The following is an 18,650-nucleotide window of genomic DNA, read 5'->3' on the forward strand; positions in this document are numbered from 1 at the left end:
TGGCATGTCCTAAATAAATGTATATTAATTGATTGGTCCCAAACATAGTGTATACAATACCTACTTCTCCACAACTCACGTGACCAAATGCCTTTACTTGGATGAATATTTAGACAGCAGCTGCTGTTTAGGCTGGGGTAGGGTGAAGTTGCCCATAGGCTTAGATGCTGATCTTGGGGCAGTGTTGCATTTTCCCCACTAATGGATTGGGGGAGGGGAAGATAATCCTAGATCTTGGGGAAACTGCACCACAGAACGTTTAGGCTGTGTGACTTTTTTGCTGTTGTGACATTTCAACTGATGTGTTGTCGTTATAGTGATTACAGCTTTTTTATTGATCAATCTATTTCCATACATATTTCTGGAATTATTTGTTGATAGATCTTACTAGTTTATTTATTTATTTTACTCTAAAGCCACAAAGTATTGTCTCGAGACACAAGGCCTATATGGTTTCTTTATCTGGAATTATTTCCAAATGTGTTGATTTATCGATATTTTTGTTTTATTTGCGTAACTCTTCTTTCTGTATACCCACGTTTATGTTTAATGATTGATTGATCTATTTCCAGTGACATTAGTTAGGCCATAGTTACACTCCACTCCAGTAGGTGGCGATAATGTGCCATTGCTGTAGTTGTCAACCACCACAAAACTCTAATCAAGGAGGAGGACGTGAAAATTACCAAATTTACATTCATTGGCTAGGTCGGAGAAAACAGCTAACTAACTAGATTTTGTAACATTTTAGTAAATATTAATTGCTTTAATCAAAGGACCAAGATGCAAGAAAACTGGTTATAAATCAGTCCACCCTTTCGTGGTAAGATTTATCTAGCTAACGTTCGTTGGCTAATGTTAGCTAGCTGGCTAACGTTGTTACATTCACGTGAGACAACGTGAAGCATCAGAGCCTTCTAGCTAACTCTTTAGCTAGCTATGTAATGTCCAAAGTCAGAGAAAAACTTGTAAAACCAGCGCAAATGTCACGCGTTGTCAGTTAACAGTAGCTAACTACCGTTAACTGCCATTAGCCAGTCTTTGGCAAATGACAGTCAGGAGTGGCAAGTAGTGGAATGTTAGCTAAAAGACCGGTACACAGACTATGCAAACGTAGCTAGCTACCCACAATAATACCAAAGTCAATATCCGCATGTGAAATTGTTAGCTAGCTATAACATTTCACAATTTTCAACGTGGTTCCAGTTTTCGCAACGCCAACGGCCCTTTCCCCACAGAAACAAACAGGGCGAGTAGGACGAGACAGAAACCGAAAATCCCGTTGCGTGATGGTACTTGAAGGAAAGACTGAGCTGTTTCGTTTTAGCCCATGTCGGCGAAATATATACTTTATCATGACGATATAGAAGGATGGATGTGTTCTATCTAGACAATTTGTTATCCCCTATCTCCAGTCATGAAACCTTATCATGATGACGTAACACGTTTAATTTCTAGGGTGGATTATCCCTTAGGTCACTGCGGTAACGTTAAGGTAGCTAGTTTGTCCACTGCAGCCTCAGCTGAGTCTCTTGCGAAATGTAGGTGAATGGTCACGGTCAAGTTCTTGTCTCGCTAACTAGATAAAGTAACATTAGCCTAATATATACCCAGAAGGTTGATCTAACAAGTAGGTAAGGTAAGTGGCACCTACCTTCTGTTTTACTCAATGCTGAATCGCTTTTAATGGGAATTTGGCTACTCTTTACACAAAAGGTCAAAGGTAAAATAGGGTCCGCTTATAGTTGTCCTGTTTCACATATGTACAAGTGTGTAACCTGCACAAGTATGTGGTGTGAAATGTAAATGTGTTTTTTGCATAGCCAGGGGGAGTGGTGCTTATGCACACAGTCAAGCAGTTGGATACAGATTGTACATACACCAGATAAGGTGATTGGTCCTTTCAAGACAACTAGGAACCTCTGAGTTAAAATGTGCATATCTTTTTGACATAACTTCCTATTGGTTTATTCTGATATTTTCGAAGTGGGAAACTGAGCAAATTCATCTGAGTTTCCAAGTCGGGATTTTCAGTTTCTGAGTTGTCTTGAAAGCGGCATTAAAGGGAAAATCCACTCAAACTATCTTTTAGTATTTTTTAAATTAGTCAACAGTTGATACAGTCCCAAAATGTTTTGCATGTCAGCAGTCACATTTTCAAATTATTGGACTTTTAAGAAGCAAAGTGTCAACGGCCACATCACCATGATGATGCAAAATGCACCATATGGTTAATTTTACATCATCATGATAATAATAATATGCCATTTAGCAGATGCTTTTATCCAAAGCGACTTAGTTATGTGTGCATAAATTTTTACGTATGGGTGGTCCCGGGGTTCGAACCCACTACCCTGGCGTTACAAGCGCCATGCTCTACCAATTGATGAGGTGGCGGTGACTCTTTGCTTCTTGAAAGTACAATATCTTGAAAACGTGACTGCAAATGTTTTTGTAGAATGCAATTGAGAATTGACTGCAAATAATAGGCTATGGCTGAAAAAGACATCTGAATTTTACATGGGCTACAATATGCTTGAGCTTTGCCATTACTGACAGGGCAGTAGTCCATGTGAACCACGGCTGTCTGACATGGGGAATGGGGACAGCTGCCAAAAGCAAATCATGCTTGTCCTTACAGTGTAGGCCTACTGAAGGTGACTCACAGAGCTGCTCCCTCTGTTGAATACTCATTAGCTGAGTCACTAGGGTTGGGTAGGATTAGGATCATATTGAACAATAATAAATTAAGTTTCTGTGCATTGAAATCTTTACTTCGTTATTAAGAGTGCACTCTAAGATCCTGTTCGATATCATGATTTGATGCAATGCTTGCTGATGTAAACACTACAATATGAAAAATAAAAGGTTTTGTTGAATATCATGAGTTGTAGCTAACTCACTCATGCACTCTAATCACAGATTACCATGGAGTTTTGGTAGGTTATCAGATGGCAATGTCTAAGGCTTTTGCTAGGCTGACACCTGACACTAGGAACCTGGTGCCAAGCACTGATGGTGACAGTCAATTGGCTGTAAAGTCTGGCAATCCTGCAGAGCACGTACCAGTGCATGTGCTTTTTGGCTTAGACCTGTAGGCCTATACTGTCTCTGTCTCTAGGACTACAAAAATGGTTTGATATAAGATGCATTATATTTTTATATCTATTAGGAAGTCAAATGAACCTGGTTGAGATTTGTTTATGATGGTTGTGTGATTGACTAGGCTACTGAATGAGTAATATAGGCTATATGACAATGTCATTAGTTTAGATTAAAACTATGGCTGGGAATTGCCAGGGACCTCACGATTTGACATTATCACGATACTTAGGTGCCGATACCATATGTAGGCCTATTGCGATTTGATGTTCCAAACATATTGCTCACCATATGTCTGCTGCAGAGGGCCAATTCCACGGTAAAAAAGTGACGATGAGAAGTAAAACAATTAATAAACATAACAACCAATAGGAAGTTAAATGCACAAGGACTACTTTTAACAATTTCCACAGAATTTTACAAACACATTTTACTTGAAGAACAGTACAGATGCATAGTTTGGTAAATTAATGACAGTTTGTGCTTTTGGTGCCATCATTCTGTTACCAAACTTTGCATTTGCACTGAAATACATTGTAAAGTGAAACATCTGAGTCGGGGCATCACTCTTAACGTGGAATTACCGAGAGGGTCTAGAGAGAAAATGAGTTTTGATCAGTCATGGAAATAAAAGTGCTGAAAACAAATTGGCTCACTATTTAAAAAGATGGAGAACAAGTTATGAAGGTAAAATACTGGCGTTTTGATGCAGTTTCAGCCAACTAGCGCAAAAATAATATTGCGATATAGCGTTCAAAATAATATCCCGCTATGTAACTGTATTGATTTTTTTTTAAAGCACTAGTTAAGTCAGTTGAATGACCATTAGCCTATTGTTTGTCAACATGAATGTTTATGGAAACTAAACTGGTTCTATTCAAGCTATTCTAGCTGGTTTTCATTCTGAAGTTGATTTTTCTCCTGTGTAATTATGTCCTCTGATAATGAGGTGTGTTACGTGCATGTCGTTCAGCTTCCTAAAAAATATTCAGTCTATATAGTGCCTTCGGATTGTATTCAGACCCCTTGACCTTTTCCACATCTTGTTAGGTTACAGCCTTATTCTAAAATGGATTGAATTAAAAAACCCTGAAATATCACATTTACATAAGTATTCAGACCCTTTACTCAGTACTTTGTTGAAGCACCTTTGGCAGCGATTACAGCATCAAGTTTTCTTGGGTATGACGCTACAAGCTTGGCACACCTGTATTTGGGGAGTTTCTCCCATTCTTCTCTGCAGATCCTCTCAAGCTCTGTCAGGTTGGATGGGGAGCATTAATGCGCAGCTATTTTCAGGTCTCTCCAGAGATGTTCGATCGGGTTCAAGTCCGGGCTTTGGCTGGGCCACTCAAGGACATTCAGAGAATTGTCCCGAAGCCACTCCTGCGTTGTCTTGGCTGTGTGCTTAGGGTCGTTGTCCTGTTGGAAGGTGAACCTTCGCCCCACTCTGAGGTCTTGAGCGCTCTGGATCAGGTTTTCATCAAGGATTTCTCTGTACTTTGCTCCGTTCAGCTTTGCCTCGATAATGACTAGTCTCCCATTCCCTGCCGCTGAAAAACATTCCCACAGCATGATGCTGCCACCACCATGCTTCACCGTAGGGATGGTGCCAGGTTTCCTCCAGATGTGACGCTTGGCATTCAGGCCAAAGAGTTCAATCTTGGTTTCATCAGACCAGAGAATCTTGTTTCTGATGGTCTGAGAGTCTTTAGGTGCCTTTTGGCAAACTCCAAGCGGGCTGTCATGTGCCTTTTACTGAGGCATAGAGCTGGACGTCCGGCCAAATTGAGCAATCGGGGGAGAAGGGTCTTGGTCAGGGAGGTGACCAAGAACCCGATGGTCAACTGAGTGGCTTCCGTCTGGTCACTCTACCATAAAGGCCTGATTGGTGGAGTGCTGCAGAGATGGTTGTCCTTCTGGAAGGTTCTCCAATCTCCACAGAGGAACTCTAGAGCTCTGTCAGTGACCATCGGGTTCTTGGTCACCTCCCTGACCAAGACCCTTCTCCCCCGATTGCTCAATTTGGCTGGACGTCCAGCTCTATGAAGAGTCTTGGTGGTTCCAAACTTCTTCCATTTATGAATGATGGAGGCCACTGTGTTCTTGGATCTTTTATGCTGCAGAAATGTTTTGGTACCCTTCCCCAGATTTGTGCCTCGACACAATCCTGTCTGGGAGCTCTACGGACAATTCCTTTGATCTAATGGCTTGGTTTTTGCTCTGGTGTGTGCCTTTTCCAAATCATGTCCAATCAATTGAATTTACCACAGGCGGACTCCAATCAAGTTGTTGAAACAATCTCAAGGATGATCAATGGAAAAAGGATGCACCTGAGCTCAATTTCGAGTCTCATAGCAAAGGGTCTGAATACTTATGTAAATAAGGTATTTCTGTTTTTTGTTTTTTATAAATTTGCAAACATTTCTAAAAACCTGTTTTCGCTTTGTCATTATGGGGTTATTGTGTGTAGATTTCAGAGGAAATTGTTTTATTTAATCCATTTTAGAATTAAGGCTGTAACGTAACAAAGTGGAAAAAGTCAAGGGGTCTGAATACTTTCTGAAGGTACTGTGTATATATATTCATACATACATACATACATACTTACATACAGTACCATTCAAAAGTTTGGACACATACTAATTCCAGGGTTTTTCTTTATTTTTACTATTTTCTACATTATAGAATAATAGTGAAGACATTAAAACTATGAAATAACACATGGAATCATGTAGTAACCAAAAAAGTGTTAAATAACATATTTTATATTTGAGATTCTTCAAAGTAGGCACCCTTTGCCTTGATGACAGCTTTGCACAGTCTTGGCATTCTCTCAACCAGCTTCTTGAGGTAGTCTTCTGGAATGCTTTTCCAACAGTCTTGAAGGAGTTCCCACATATGCTGAGCACTTGTTGGCTGCTTTTCCTTCACTCTGCGGTCCAACTCATCCTAAACCATCTCAATTGGGTTAAGGTCGGGTGATTGTGGAGGCCTGGTCATCTGATGCAGCACTTCATCACTCTCCTTCTTGGTCAAATAGACCTTACATAGCCTGGAGGTGTGTTGGGTCATTGTCCTGTTGAAAAACAAATGATAGTCCCACTAAGTGCAAACCAGATGGGATGGCGTATCGCTGCAGAATGCTTTGGTAGGCATGCTGGTTAAATGTGCCTTGAATTCTAAATAAATCACTGACAGTGTCACCAGCGAAGCATCATCACACCACCTCCTCCATGCTTCACGGTGGGAACCACACATACGGAGATCATCCGTTCACCTAATCTGCGTCTCACAAAGACATGGCGGTTGGAACCAAAAATCTCAAATTTGGACTCATCAGACCAAAGGACAGATTTCCACCAGTCTAATGTCCATTTCTCATTTCTTGGCCCAATCAAGTCTCTTCTTCTTATTGGTGTCCTTTAGTAGTGGTTTCTTTGCAGCAATTCTACCATGAAGGCCTGATTCACGCAGTCTCCTCTGAACATTTGATGTTGAGATGTTTCTGTTACTTTAACTCTGTGAAACATTTATTTGGGCTACAATCTGAGGTGCAGTTAATTGCCGATTTCTGAGGCGGGTGACAAATGAACCTGTCCTCTGCAGCAGAGGTAACTCTGGGTCTTCCTTTCCTGTGGGGGTCCTCATGAGCTAGTTTCATCATAGCGCTTGATGGCTTTTGCGACTGCACTTGAAGAGACTTTCAAAGTTCTTTACATTTTCCGTATTGACTGAACTTCATGTCTTATAGTAATGATGGACTGTCGTTTCCCTTTGCTTATTTGAGCTGTTCTTGCCATAATATGGACTTGGTATTTTACCAAATAGGGCTATCTTCTGTATACCAACCCTAACTTGTCACAACACAACTGATTGGCTCAAACACATCAATTCCACAAATTAACTTTTAAGAAGGCACACCTGTTAATTGAAATGCATTCCAGGTGACAACCTCATGAAGCTGGTTGAGAGAATGCCAAGGGTGTGTAAAGCTGTCATCAAGGCAAAGGGTGGCTTCTTTGAAGAATCTCAAATATAACATATATTTTGATTTAACACTTTTCTGGTTACTACATGATTCCAAATGCGTTATTTCATAGTTTTATTTCAATGTAGAAAATAAAGAAACACCCTGGAGTAGGTGTGTCCAAACTCTTGATGGGTACTGTATATACTACCCAAATCTAAAACAGTCTCCTTAAAAAGTAAACTGTAAAGAAAGTTTACAATGGACATTTGCCTATAGCCTAGGCTTACTATCTGAAAAGGGATCTAGAAACATCCTGGTTTCCATTCTGTGGGATGCTAACAGGAGGGTGAATGTGTATTGTTTACATCTTCACCATTTTGGACAGAGCAGCATTTTTCCTATTAGCAGCTGGCATTCAAAGGACCGTTCTACTCTACATTTGACTTCCCAATGAACAATGTAGCTTATGTTTTTAATAGGTTTCAGTTAATGAAGTTTAGTTTCCTTTATTGAAAGGTAAGCCATTGTCATGCTACTATTTGACTAGTAAGGTGTCTTCTCATTCCTTCCGTTTTCACTGTCGAAACACTTCGAATGCCTTCTACAATTTTGTATTTTACAGCAGGTAGGCTAAGAATTTAGCCTAATCACGTAACATGTTATTATCTTTTTTAAGACCTTATCAACTGGAATATGATAAGGAGTTGGCTTTATATTTTCACTCTGGGTTTTGAACTTTCAGTTGGGATTAGACGCTCGCTTAGCCTATCCTTTCAATGCTGTCAGAGTTTCAGAGGAAGCGACACATTAGTTACAGCATAGATGATTTCATCCTCTTTTCATTTTCAAGATCTGTTCTCAGTAATACACATTTTGTCTCTTTTTCAGTGCAATGTCTCTGGTTTTCACGCGACCTAACACCAACGCTATTGGCAAGAAGGACAAAAGACTCATGGCGGAGGTGAACGCCAGCCCGCTCAAACACTTTGTCACGGCCAAGAAGAAAATCAACGGCATCTTCGAGCAGCTGGCCGCATACATCAAAGAAAGCTCATCCTTTCTGGAAGGTAGCTTCTAGCCTTCCACCTTGCCACAAGTTTTGGTCGATAAAGCTGGCTTTCTTTTACGTCTTTACACCAATGAAAAGCACAATGTTTTGTGGTGTGGAATTGACAAACACTTGCCTATGCTATTGGCAGCCAGCTTGCAGTCCAAACATTACTGTACTGTCTGGAGTACAACTAAAATATTATTCCTTCTGTCTTTGGCACTCAACACCCACATGTCATTCACTAAGTGAATTTTCTGGCTCAAGTTTGGGTCATAGGGTTGATTACAATGTATTACTGCCAAATGTTGTAGTTCCCAAGGGTTTACAATGGTTGTGTGTGATTTTCTACCTCTCACAGACACGTATAGGAATGAGGAGCTGGACCCGGTCACTACAGAGGAGCAGGTGCAGGAGGTGCACGGTTACCTGTCCAAGGTGGCAGGGATCGGAGAGGTGCTGGCACGCAGACACATGAAGTGTGTCTTCTTCGGAAGGTATGTTCCCTCCACTGCATAATGACCACTGGCAATGCCACCACCAGTCATTGGAGTTCGGAAGCTGCATGTATTCGCCGCTGTTAATTTGTCAATGAATCACAAAATCAATTTTGTCTGTCAGAAATGGGTCGGATTACTGCAAATGTATTGAAAACGCTCTAGACCTGTGTTAAATGTTCCTCACTCAACAGTGTGTTCTACCTTATAGGACGAGTAACGGGAAGAGCTCGGTGATCAACGCCATGCTGTGTGATAAGGTGCTCCCCTCTGGGATAGGACATACCACCAACTGTTTCCTGCAGGTGGAGGGGACCGACGGCAACGAGTCCTTCCTGCTCACAGAGGGATCAGAGGAGAAGAAGAGCATCAAAGTCAGTACCTCCACACGAGATTAGAGAAACTTAAAAAAGCAACATGGACAAGTGTTTCCTTTTTTGAATAAAATTAATTAGAGGTAAAAAAACAAGACATTACTTAAATCTCCTTTATAGTTAGATACTGCAACTTGGAAGACTGCACTGGACACTTAGCACACTAACTATACACACCCAATACGTTTGCGAGGTGCAAAAGTTTCGGCACTGTGCCTTCCTCAGGGTTTGCTTAGCGTAACACAAACATCCTTTAGAGTAAGTTTAGATTTAAATTGAATGTAAACTCAGCAAAAAAATAAATGTCCCCTTTTCAGGACCTTGTCTTTCAAAGATAAAAACCAAAATAACTTCACACATCTTCATTGTAAAGGGTTTAAACTCTGTTTCCCATACTTGTTCAATGAACCATAAACAATTAATGAACATGCACCTGTGGAACGGTCGTTAAGACACTAACAGCTTACAGACGGTAGGCAATTAAGGTCACAGTTATGAGGACACTAAAGAGGCCTTTCTACTGACTCTGAAAAACACCAAAAGAAAGATGCCCAGCGTCCCTGCTCATCTGCGTGAACGTGCCTTAGGCATGCTGCAAGGAGGCATGAGGACTGCAGATGTGACCAGGGCAATAAATTGCAATGTCTGTACTGTGAGACGCCTAAGACAGCGCTACAGGGGGACAGGACGGACAGCTGATCGTCCTCGCAGTGGCAGACCACGCGTAACAACACCTGCACAGGATCGGTACATCCTAACATCACACCTGCGGGACAGGTACAGGATGGCAACAACAACTGCCCGAGTTACTCCAGGAACGCACAATCCCTCCATCAGTGCTCAGACTGTCCGCAATAGGCTGAGAGGCTGGACTGAGGGCTTGTAGGCCTGTTGTAAGGCAGGTCCTCACCAGACATCACCGGCAACAACGTCGCCTATGGGCACAAAACCACCGTCGCTGGACCAGACAGGACTGGCAAAAATTGCTCTTCACTGACGAGTCACGGTTTTGTCTCACCAGGGGTGATGGTCGCATTCGCGTTTATCGTCGAAGGAATGAGCGTTACACCGAGGCCTGTACTCTGGAGCGGGATCGATTTAGAGGTGGAGGGTACGTCATGGTCTGGGGCGGTGTGTCACAGCATCATCGGACTGAGCTTGTTGTCATTGCAGGCAATCTCAACGCTGTGCGTTACAGGGAAGACATCCTCCTCCCTCATGTGGTACCCTTCCTGCAGGCTCATCCTGACATGACCCTCCAGCATGACAATGCCACCAGCCATACTGCTCGTTCTGTGTGTGATTTCCTGCAAGACAGGAATGTCAGTGTTCTGCCATGGCCAGCGACGAGCCCGGATCTCAATCCCATTGAGCACGTCTGGGACCTGTTGGATCGGAGGGTGAGGGCTAGGGCCATTCCCCCCAGAAATGTCTGGGAACTTGCAGGTGCCTTGGTGGAAGAGTGGGTTAACATCTCACAGCAAGAACTGGCATATCTGGTGCAGTCCATGAGGAGGAGATGCACTGCAGTACTTAATGCAGCTGGTGGCCACACCAGATACTGACTGTTACTTTTAATTTGGACCCCCCCCTTTGTTCAGGGACACATTATTCAATTTCTGTTAGTCACATGTCTGTGGAACTTGTTCAGTTTATGTCTGTTGTTGAATCTTGTTATGTTCATACAAATATTTACACGTTTGCTGAAAATAAACGCAGTTGACAGTGAGAGGACGTTTCTATTTTTGCTGAGTTCAGTTTGTTGAGACAAGAACATGCTCTCAACCTTTTGATGTGTTAATCTCTCAAGCCCATTTTAGATTAGGCATTGTAATTACTGTGATGCAATGCACATCTAAGTATAACAGCAGTAAACAGGAGTGATACACAGGGGGCTTGTAATTGTCTCTACTGTATAAATACAGTTCTGTTTGTCCTACAGAAGATCAAGTCAGAGATCTGTCACAGTGGCTTTCTGTTTAGCCGTTGCCTTATTCAGTGAACGGTGGGTGGGCCGTTAAACCAATTGTCCTCCGTTAAAACCATGACTCACTGGCTATCCAGCACCTATTTTTAATTGTACTCAACAAGCAACCTCGCTTAACCAGTTGCACCACAGTTTAACGAGTACCACACCTTTGTCTCTTGGGGAAAGTAGAAATCTCTTAATGGAATATTTCTTTTCTTCAATTTAAGCTACTTCTTATCAAGGTTATGTTATTCCTTAAAATACCAGAATCACAGTAACTTTTTATTGTACTTTAAGTCCATATCGAAATGTTGTTGCAATGTGTCACATAAAGGAGCTCAGAATTGTCCCCTTCCCTGTTGTCGATAGTGTATGACCCAAATATGGCTGCACGCCTATGATATGCATCTCGATCAAATCTGTTACCGACCCACGTGTCCAAACATAGCAACAGAATCAACAAAACACCAGCAACCCCGAATGCTCTCAGCCGCTTTTATCACGTGTTGGCATTCCAGCTGTATGTAGGTCTGGGTGAAGCATGCTGGCTGCTAACAGTTTCCCAGGCCTCTCCTCTCCCCCATGGAGACTAGACCCCAGATAGCCGGTCGTTTCCGCTGGCTAATGATCAACTCAGACCTCCGCTCTGCTCATAGGAAAAACCTCTGCTTGGCTAATTAATTTGTTGGCACAGATGATGAGTAACCTTTTTGATGCAACCTTTTTCCCTAGAATCCTTATCTCTATGGAAATGTGTAATGTCATCATTGTATCGTTGCTATGGGTTTAAATGGGGACACATGCCAATATATTTCCTTCCTAGTAATCTGTCCTTTTTATTACAGTTACTCATATATACATTTTATTTTGAAATCAAATGGAGTCAAAGTTCAAATGTGAACACGACGAGTTAGTTTGTCTCTCTCTTGCTCTATCACTTATCTTTCTCTGTCTCGCTCACTGTCTCTCAGACGGTGAACCAGCTAGCCCATGCTCTACATCAGGATGAGGACCTGGATGCAGGAAGCCTGGTGTGTGTCATGTGGCCCAAAGCCAAGTGTGCCCTGCTCAGGGACGACCTGGTGCTGGTGGACAGGTGAGAGCAACACACACCACACATGCATCACACACACATAAATCTAAAAGGATCAGGTAGACCATTCCCTTCTCGCATTCAGTTCTTTCACCAGGGGTCCTCTAGAAGTGCTATGGGGTTGATACACTTCGCCCCTAATCTTTGTATGTATACTCCTCTTCTACAAACGACAATGTCCTCATACACTGAACAAAAATATAAACGCAACAAGTAAAGTGTTGGTCCCATGTTTCATGAGCTGAAATAAAAGATTACAGTAATGTTCCATAAGCACAAAAAGCTTATATATCTCAAATTTTGTGCACAAGTTTGTTTACATCACAGTTAGTGAGCATTTCTACTTTGCCAAGATAATCCATCCACCTGACAGGTGTGGCATATCAATAAGCTGATTAAACAGCATGATCATTACACAGGTGCACCTTGTGCAGTTTTGTCACACAACACAATGCCACAGATGTCTCAAGTTTTGAGGGAGCGTGCAATTGGCATGCTGACTGCCGGAATATCCACCAGAGCTGTTGCCAGAGAATTGAATGTTAATTTCTCTACCATAAGCTGCCTCCAATGGAGGAGAATTAGAGATTAGAGAATTTGGCAGTACTTCCAACCGCAAACCATGTGTATGGCGTCGTGTGGGCGAGCAGTTTGCTGATGTCAACGTTGTGAACAGAGAGCCTTCATGGTGACGGTGGGGTTATGGTATGGGCGGGCATAAGCTACAGACGATGAGCACAATTAGATTTTATCGATGGCAATTTGAATGCACAGAGATACTGTGACAAGATCCAGAGGCCCATTGTCGTGCCATTCATCCGCCACCATCACCTCATGTTTCAGCATGATAATGCACGGCCCCATGTCGCAAGGATCTGTACACAATTCCTGGAAGCTAAAAATATCCCAGTTCTTCCATGGCCTGCATAATCACCAGACATGTCACCCGTTGAGCATGTTTGGGATGCTCTGGATTGATGGGTACGACAGTGTGTTTGAGTTCCTGCCAATATCCAGCAACTTCGCACAGCCATTGAAGAGGAGTGGGACAACATTCCACAGGCCACAATCAACAGCCTGATCAACTCTATGCGAAGGAGATGTCCCGCCACATGAGGCAAATGGTCACACCAGATACTGACTGGTTCTCTGATCATGCCCCTAACTCTTTTTTTTTTTTAAGGTATATGTGACCAACAGATGCATATCTATGTTCCCTGTCATGTGAAATCCATAGATTAGGGCCTAATTTATTTATTTCAATTGACTGATTTCCTTATATGAACTGTAACTCAGTAAACTCTTTGAAATTGTTGCATGTTGCGTTTATTTTTGTTCAGTATAGTTTCTACTGTGGCCTTGTGACCTTAAGTCATCCCATATTTCTGCTCCTACAGCCCCGGTATTGACGTCACGACGGAGCTGGACAGCTGGATCGACAAGTTCTGCCTGGATGCCGATGTCTTTGTCCTGGTGGCAAACTCTGAGTCCACTCTGATGCAGACGGTAAGAGACATGTTTCTACTCTAGAAAGAAATCCACTCGGCCCGAACATGCATGTTGGCCAAATGCCATTCAAGATGTCTTTTGAGGATATACTGAATAGACAAATGTTACTCTTTTCAGGAGAAGTCATTCTTCCACAAGGTCAACGAGCGTCTCTCCAGTCCAAACATCTTCATCCTAAACAACCGCTGGGATGCCTCTGCCTCGGAGCCAGAGTACATGGAGGAGGTGAGTTAGCATTAGCAGTCATTGTTACACTGAGGTTAGTTTTAGCTTTAGCGGTCAGGGTTAAACTGGGAACACTGAGGTGAGTTAATATTAGCGGTCATGGTTACACTTATTTAATTTTATTAGGACTTCCAAGAGTATTTTAAAACATTTAAAAAACAGTGTTATAATACATTTTTACATTTACATTTTAGTCATTTAGCAGATACTCTTATCCAGAGCGACTTACAGTTAGTGAGTGCATACATTTTTCATACTGGCCCCCCGTGGGAATCGAACCCACAACCCTGGCGTTGCAAGCGCCATGCTCTACCAACTGAACTACAGGAGGCTAATACAATCACATTTTCACAACACACTGTTCCAAACAACAGAAATAATACACTGACATATTGACATGTAAGAAAACCACTGGGTCAATACAGACCGCGGGTCTTGACTACAAAAAAGATATACACTACTGGTCAAAAGTTTTAGAACACCTACTCATTCAAGGGTTTTTCTTTATTTACATTGTAGAATAATAGTGAAGACATCAAAACTATGAAATAACACATGTGGAATCATGTAGTAACCAAAAAAGTGTTAAACAAATCAAAATATATGTTGTATTTGAGATTCAAAAATGCCACCCTTTGCCTTGATGACAGCTTTGCACACTCTTGGCATTCTCTTAACCAGCTTCAAGAGGTAGCCACCTGGAATGCATTTCACTTAACAGGTGTGCCTTCTTAAAGGTTAATTTGTGGAATTTCTTTCCTTAATGCGTTTGAGCCAATCAGTTGTGTTGTGACAAGGTAGGTGGGGTATACAGAAGATGGCCCTATTTGGTGAAAGAACAAGTTACATGAAGGTCAGTCAATACGGAACATTTCAAAAACTTTGAAAGTTTCTTCAAGTGCAGTCACAAAAACCATCAAGTGCTATGATGAAACTGGCTCTCATGAGTACCGCCACAGGAATGGAAGATCCAGAGTTACCTCTGCTGCAGAGGATAAGTTACTTAGTTACCAGCCTCAGAAATTGCAGCCCAAATAAATGCTTCACAGAGTTCAAGCAACAGACACATGTCAACATCAACTGTTCAGAGGAGACTGCGTGAATCAGGCCTTCATGGTCGAATTGCTGCAAAGAAACCACTACTAAAGGACACCAATAAGAAGAAGAGACTTGCTTGGGCCAAGAAACACGAGCAATGGACATTAGACCGGTGGAAATGTGTCCTTTGGTCTGGAGTCCAAATTTGAGATTTTTGGTTTCAACCGCCGTGTCTTCGTGAGACGCGGTGTGGGTGAACGGATGATCTCTGCATGTGTATTTCCCACTGTAAAGCATGGAGGAGGAGGTGTTATGGTGTGGGGGTGTTTTGCTGGTGAAACTGTGATTTATTTAGAATTCAAGGCACACTTAACCAGCATGGCTACCACAGCATTCTGCAGCGACATACCATCCCATCTGGTTTGGGCTTAGTGGGACTGTCATTTGTTTTTCAACAGGACAATGACCCAACACACCTCCAGGCTGTGTAAGGGCTATTTTACCAAGAAGGAGAGTGATGGAGTGCTGCATCAGATGACCTGGCCTCCACAATCCCCCGAGCTCAACCAAATTGAGATGGTTTGGGATGAGTCGGACGGCAGAGTGAAGGAAAAGCAGCCAACAAGTGCTCAGCATATGTGGGAACACCTTCAAGACTGTTGGAAAAGCATTCCAGGTGAAGCTGGTTGAGAGAATGACAAGAGTGTGCATAGCTGTCATCAAGGCAAAGGGTGGCTATTTGAAGAATCTCAAATACAACATATATTTTGATTTAACTTTTGACAGGTAGTGTATAAATGTAGGAACTCGGGCAGCCTTCGACCACTGGTATCATATAAACACACAAGACATGGATTTTCCCTCCGAATTGCAGTAAATTAGCTTTAAAACAGTAAAATCTCGGCCTGATGGCAAAATGTGTAGAATTGCAGGAAATCTGCTTTAAAACTGCAACACTTTAACCGTGAACATTTTGGTTTCACATAGGTTGCGAGGTGAGGTTACTACGCTGATGAATGACAATATCCATCTGGACCTTTGCCACCGAGGGAATTTTGTGACCGGGTTAGGGGTGTGAAGTTTAAAAGGAATTGGGATTGTTAACGTAAAAAAAAAAAAATCTGTAACTGAAATTTGTATTTGTATGTTTTGTACATAATTATTCACAAAGCTGCCACTAACAAGTCCTGATCATCATCATCATAAAGGGAAAATGTTTAATTAAATACTTAACGCAACAATGCTGTAACATAAGTAGGAGGAGATATGCATCCTTCAAATGATTTGCCAAGGATATAAAGCGCTCCGCACGTCATCGTCGTTAAGTTGGAAACATTTTCAGAGAGTGAGACAGGGAAGCGACAGCAGCGAAGTCCTGTATGGCAATACTTTGAGAAGTTAAATGAGAAGGTGGTGAAATGCTAACTTTGCGAGCTGGAATTGAGCTACAGTGGCAGTACAGGTGCATTGCTGAAAGGGAGGCACCGTGAGACCCAACCCGTTGCTGGAAGCATTGCGACAAGGGACAGATTGAGAAAATCACAACACTGATTACAGAAAAAAAAACGTATCTTAAATGATTGCAGTTGATATGCAGCCATTGTCAATGGTAGAGGATGTCGGCTTTAATGTTGCCCTAATGGAATGTCTAGAAACAGACTACAAGATGGCATGTCGAAAAACCGTGACTGTCCGGATGGAGAAATTGTACAAAGCGCACCATATGTGGCGTTAACAGATTGTCTATAAACACACTGTTACATATATCACTGCAACGATCCATCACAATGATGAGAAATGAGAACATGGAGGAGAGGCACACAGAAGAGAATTGTTGCTGAATGGGTGGGGAGCACTAGTAAGGTGCGCGCCGTCTGGTAGGGTTTTAGACTAGATGATCAAAAATGGATATATGGTAAAAATTCATGAATAAGGTTAGCAGTGCGTTTAGGGCTAGGTTTAAAATCACATTTTAAGAAGGGAAATTGTAGAAATAGGCAGGTTTTATGACTTTGTGGCTGTGGTAACTAGTGACAACCCTATGGTAGTTAGCCAGGACTGAGGTAGATTGATCTGCATTGCCCCTTAGCGGTCATACACAGGAACATATCTGAATTGTGAATTCACGTCATTTTATGACTTTTTAAAAATCGTTTGAATGAGAGAAAATGCTATAATAATCACAGTGGTTGTAGAGGTTGCAACAGGTCAGTACATCAGGAGTAAATGTCACTTGGCTTTTCAGAGCCGGGCATTTAGAGGTTGAAATAGCAGGTGCGGTAGAGAGAGAGAGTTGAAAACAGCAGGTCTGGGACAAGGTAGCATGTCCGGTGAACAGGTCAGGGTTCCATAGCCGCAGGCAGAAGAGTGGAAACTGGAGTAGCAGCACGACCAGGTGGACTGGGGACAGCAAGGAGTCATCAGGCCAGGTAGTCCTGAGGCATGGTCCTAGGGCTCAGGTCCTCCGGGAGGGGAGGGAGAGAGGGAGAGAATTAGAGGGAGCATACTTAAATTCACACAGGACACCGGATAAGACAGGAGAATAACACCAGATATAACAGACTGACCCTAGCCCCCCGGCACATAGACTATTGCAGCATAGATACTGGAGGCTGAGACGGGGGTTCGGGAGACACTGTGGCCCCGTCCGACGATACCCCCAGACAGGGCCAACCAGGCAGGATATAACCCCACCCACTTTGCCAAAGCACAGCCCCCACACCACCAGAGGGATATCAACAGACCACCAACCTACTACCCTGAGACAAGGCTGAATATAGCCCACGAAGATCTCCTACACTGCACGAGCCTGAGGGAGCGACAAACCGGACAGGAAGATCACATCAGTGACTCAACCCACTCAAGTGATGCACCCCTCCTAGGGACGGCATGGAAAGCACCAGTAAGCCAATGACTCAGCCCCCGTAATAGGGTCAGTTGCAGAGAATCCCAATGGAGAGACATGAACCGGAGACCTGCTGAAGAGATGAGTCTTCAGTAAAGATTTAAAGGTCTAGACCGAGTCTGCGTCTCTCACATGGATAGGCAGACCATTCCATAACAATTGAGCTCTATAGGAGAAAGCCCTGCCTCCAGCTGTTTGCTTAGAAATGGCCGTATCATGTCAGTGGTTGAGCGAGACCTTGTGGGGCTGCCTGTCTTTCTGACTTGTGATACTCAACCCATCTCTCCCAGTGCTGTCTACTTCACCCAAAGATGTTTCCTTATCTTGAAGGTCTTCTGTGGGCCAGGAGAGGTTTGTAGTCCACCACAGTCTTATTAATAACTTATTATACTTTTACATTTTAGTCATTTAGCAGACGCTCTTATCCAGAGAGACTTACAGAAGCAATTAGGTTTAAGTGCCTTGCTCAAGGGTTATTAAATATTAGGTAACTTGGGTAAACTATCCCTTTTAAAACCGTTATGTGAGTCATCCAACAAGGGAAACCCTTCAGATGTTTGCTTTAATACAACCCAACACAGGAGCTGAGGACACTACACCTGGAGATTAGCCAGGAGACTGAATTGGGACTGACTGTGCCCTCAGACAGTCTGGCTTTATGCACTTGAGATAAATGTCAGGGTGAACATTAGGGCTGTAACGATGCCAGTAAAAACACAAAGCAGACCTAACTCTTTGGTCCTTTAAAAACCTGCTGTATGTAAGATATTGTGTACTATAGCTTGGAAAATAAATACATGTGACTCTGGATGACAACATAATGATGTTTGTTTCCAACATTAGGGCTGTTTTCCAAAATAAGTTAATACCGCTTGGTGTTTGTTTCCTTGGCACGACACTAGTAAGTTTCGCGATAC

General features: G+C 42.6%; 1 protein-coding gene across 2 annotated transcripts in view; it reads left to right on the forward strand.

The window, feature by feature from the left end:
• The first annotated feature begins 626 nt into the window (after window positions 1-626).
• The window catches only part of mfn2 (mitofusin 2), a 29,544-nt gene continuing 11,520 nt past the window's right edge, over window positions 627-18,650 (forward strand). The window contains exons 1-7 of one of the 2 annotated variants that reach the window (XM_041846079.2): window positions 627-823; window positions 7,964-8,142; window positions 8,485-8,620; window positions 8,832-8,994; window positions 11,935-12,059; window positions 13,454-13,562; window positions 13,683-13,790. In XM_041846079.2, the coding sequence (XP_041702013.1) occupies window positions 7,968-8,142; window positions 8,485-8,620; window positions 8,832-8,994; window positions 11,935-12,059; window positions 13,454-13,562; window positions 13,683-13,790 (816 nt within the window). In that variant the 5' untranslated portion in view covers window positions 627-823; window positions 7,964-7,967. Of the gene's footprint in view, window positions 824-1,278; window positions 1,640-7,963; window positions 8,143-8,484; window positions 8,621-8,831; window positions 8,995-11,934; window positions 12,060-13,453; window positions 13,563-13,682; window positions 13,791-18,650 lie in introns of those variants that run through there. The other variant, XM_041846080.2, reaches the window with a different exon arrangement.

The sequence above is a fragment of the Coregonus clupeaformis genome, chromosome 24, assembly GCF_020615455.1.
Source record: "Coregonus clupeaformis isolate EN_2021a chromosome 24, ASM2061545v1, whole genome shotgun sequence".
In the NCBI taxonomy this organism is placed as follows: domain Eukaryota; kingdom Metazoa; phylum Chordata; class Actinopteri; order Salmoniformes; family Salmonidae; genus Coregonus; species Coregonus clupeaformis.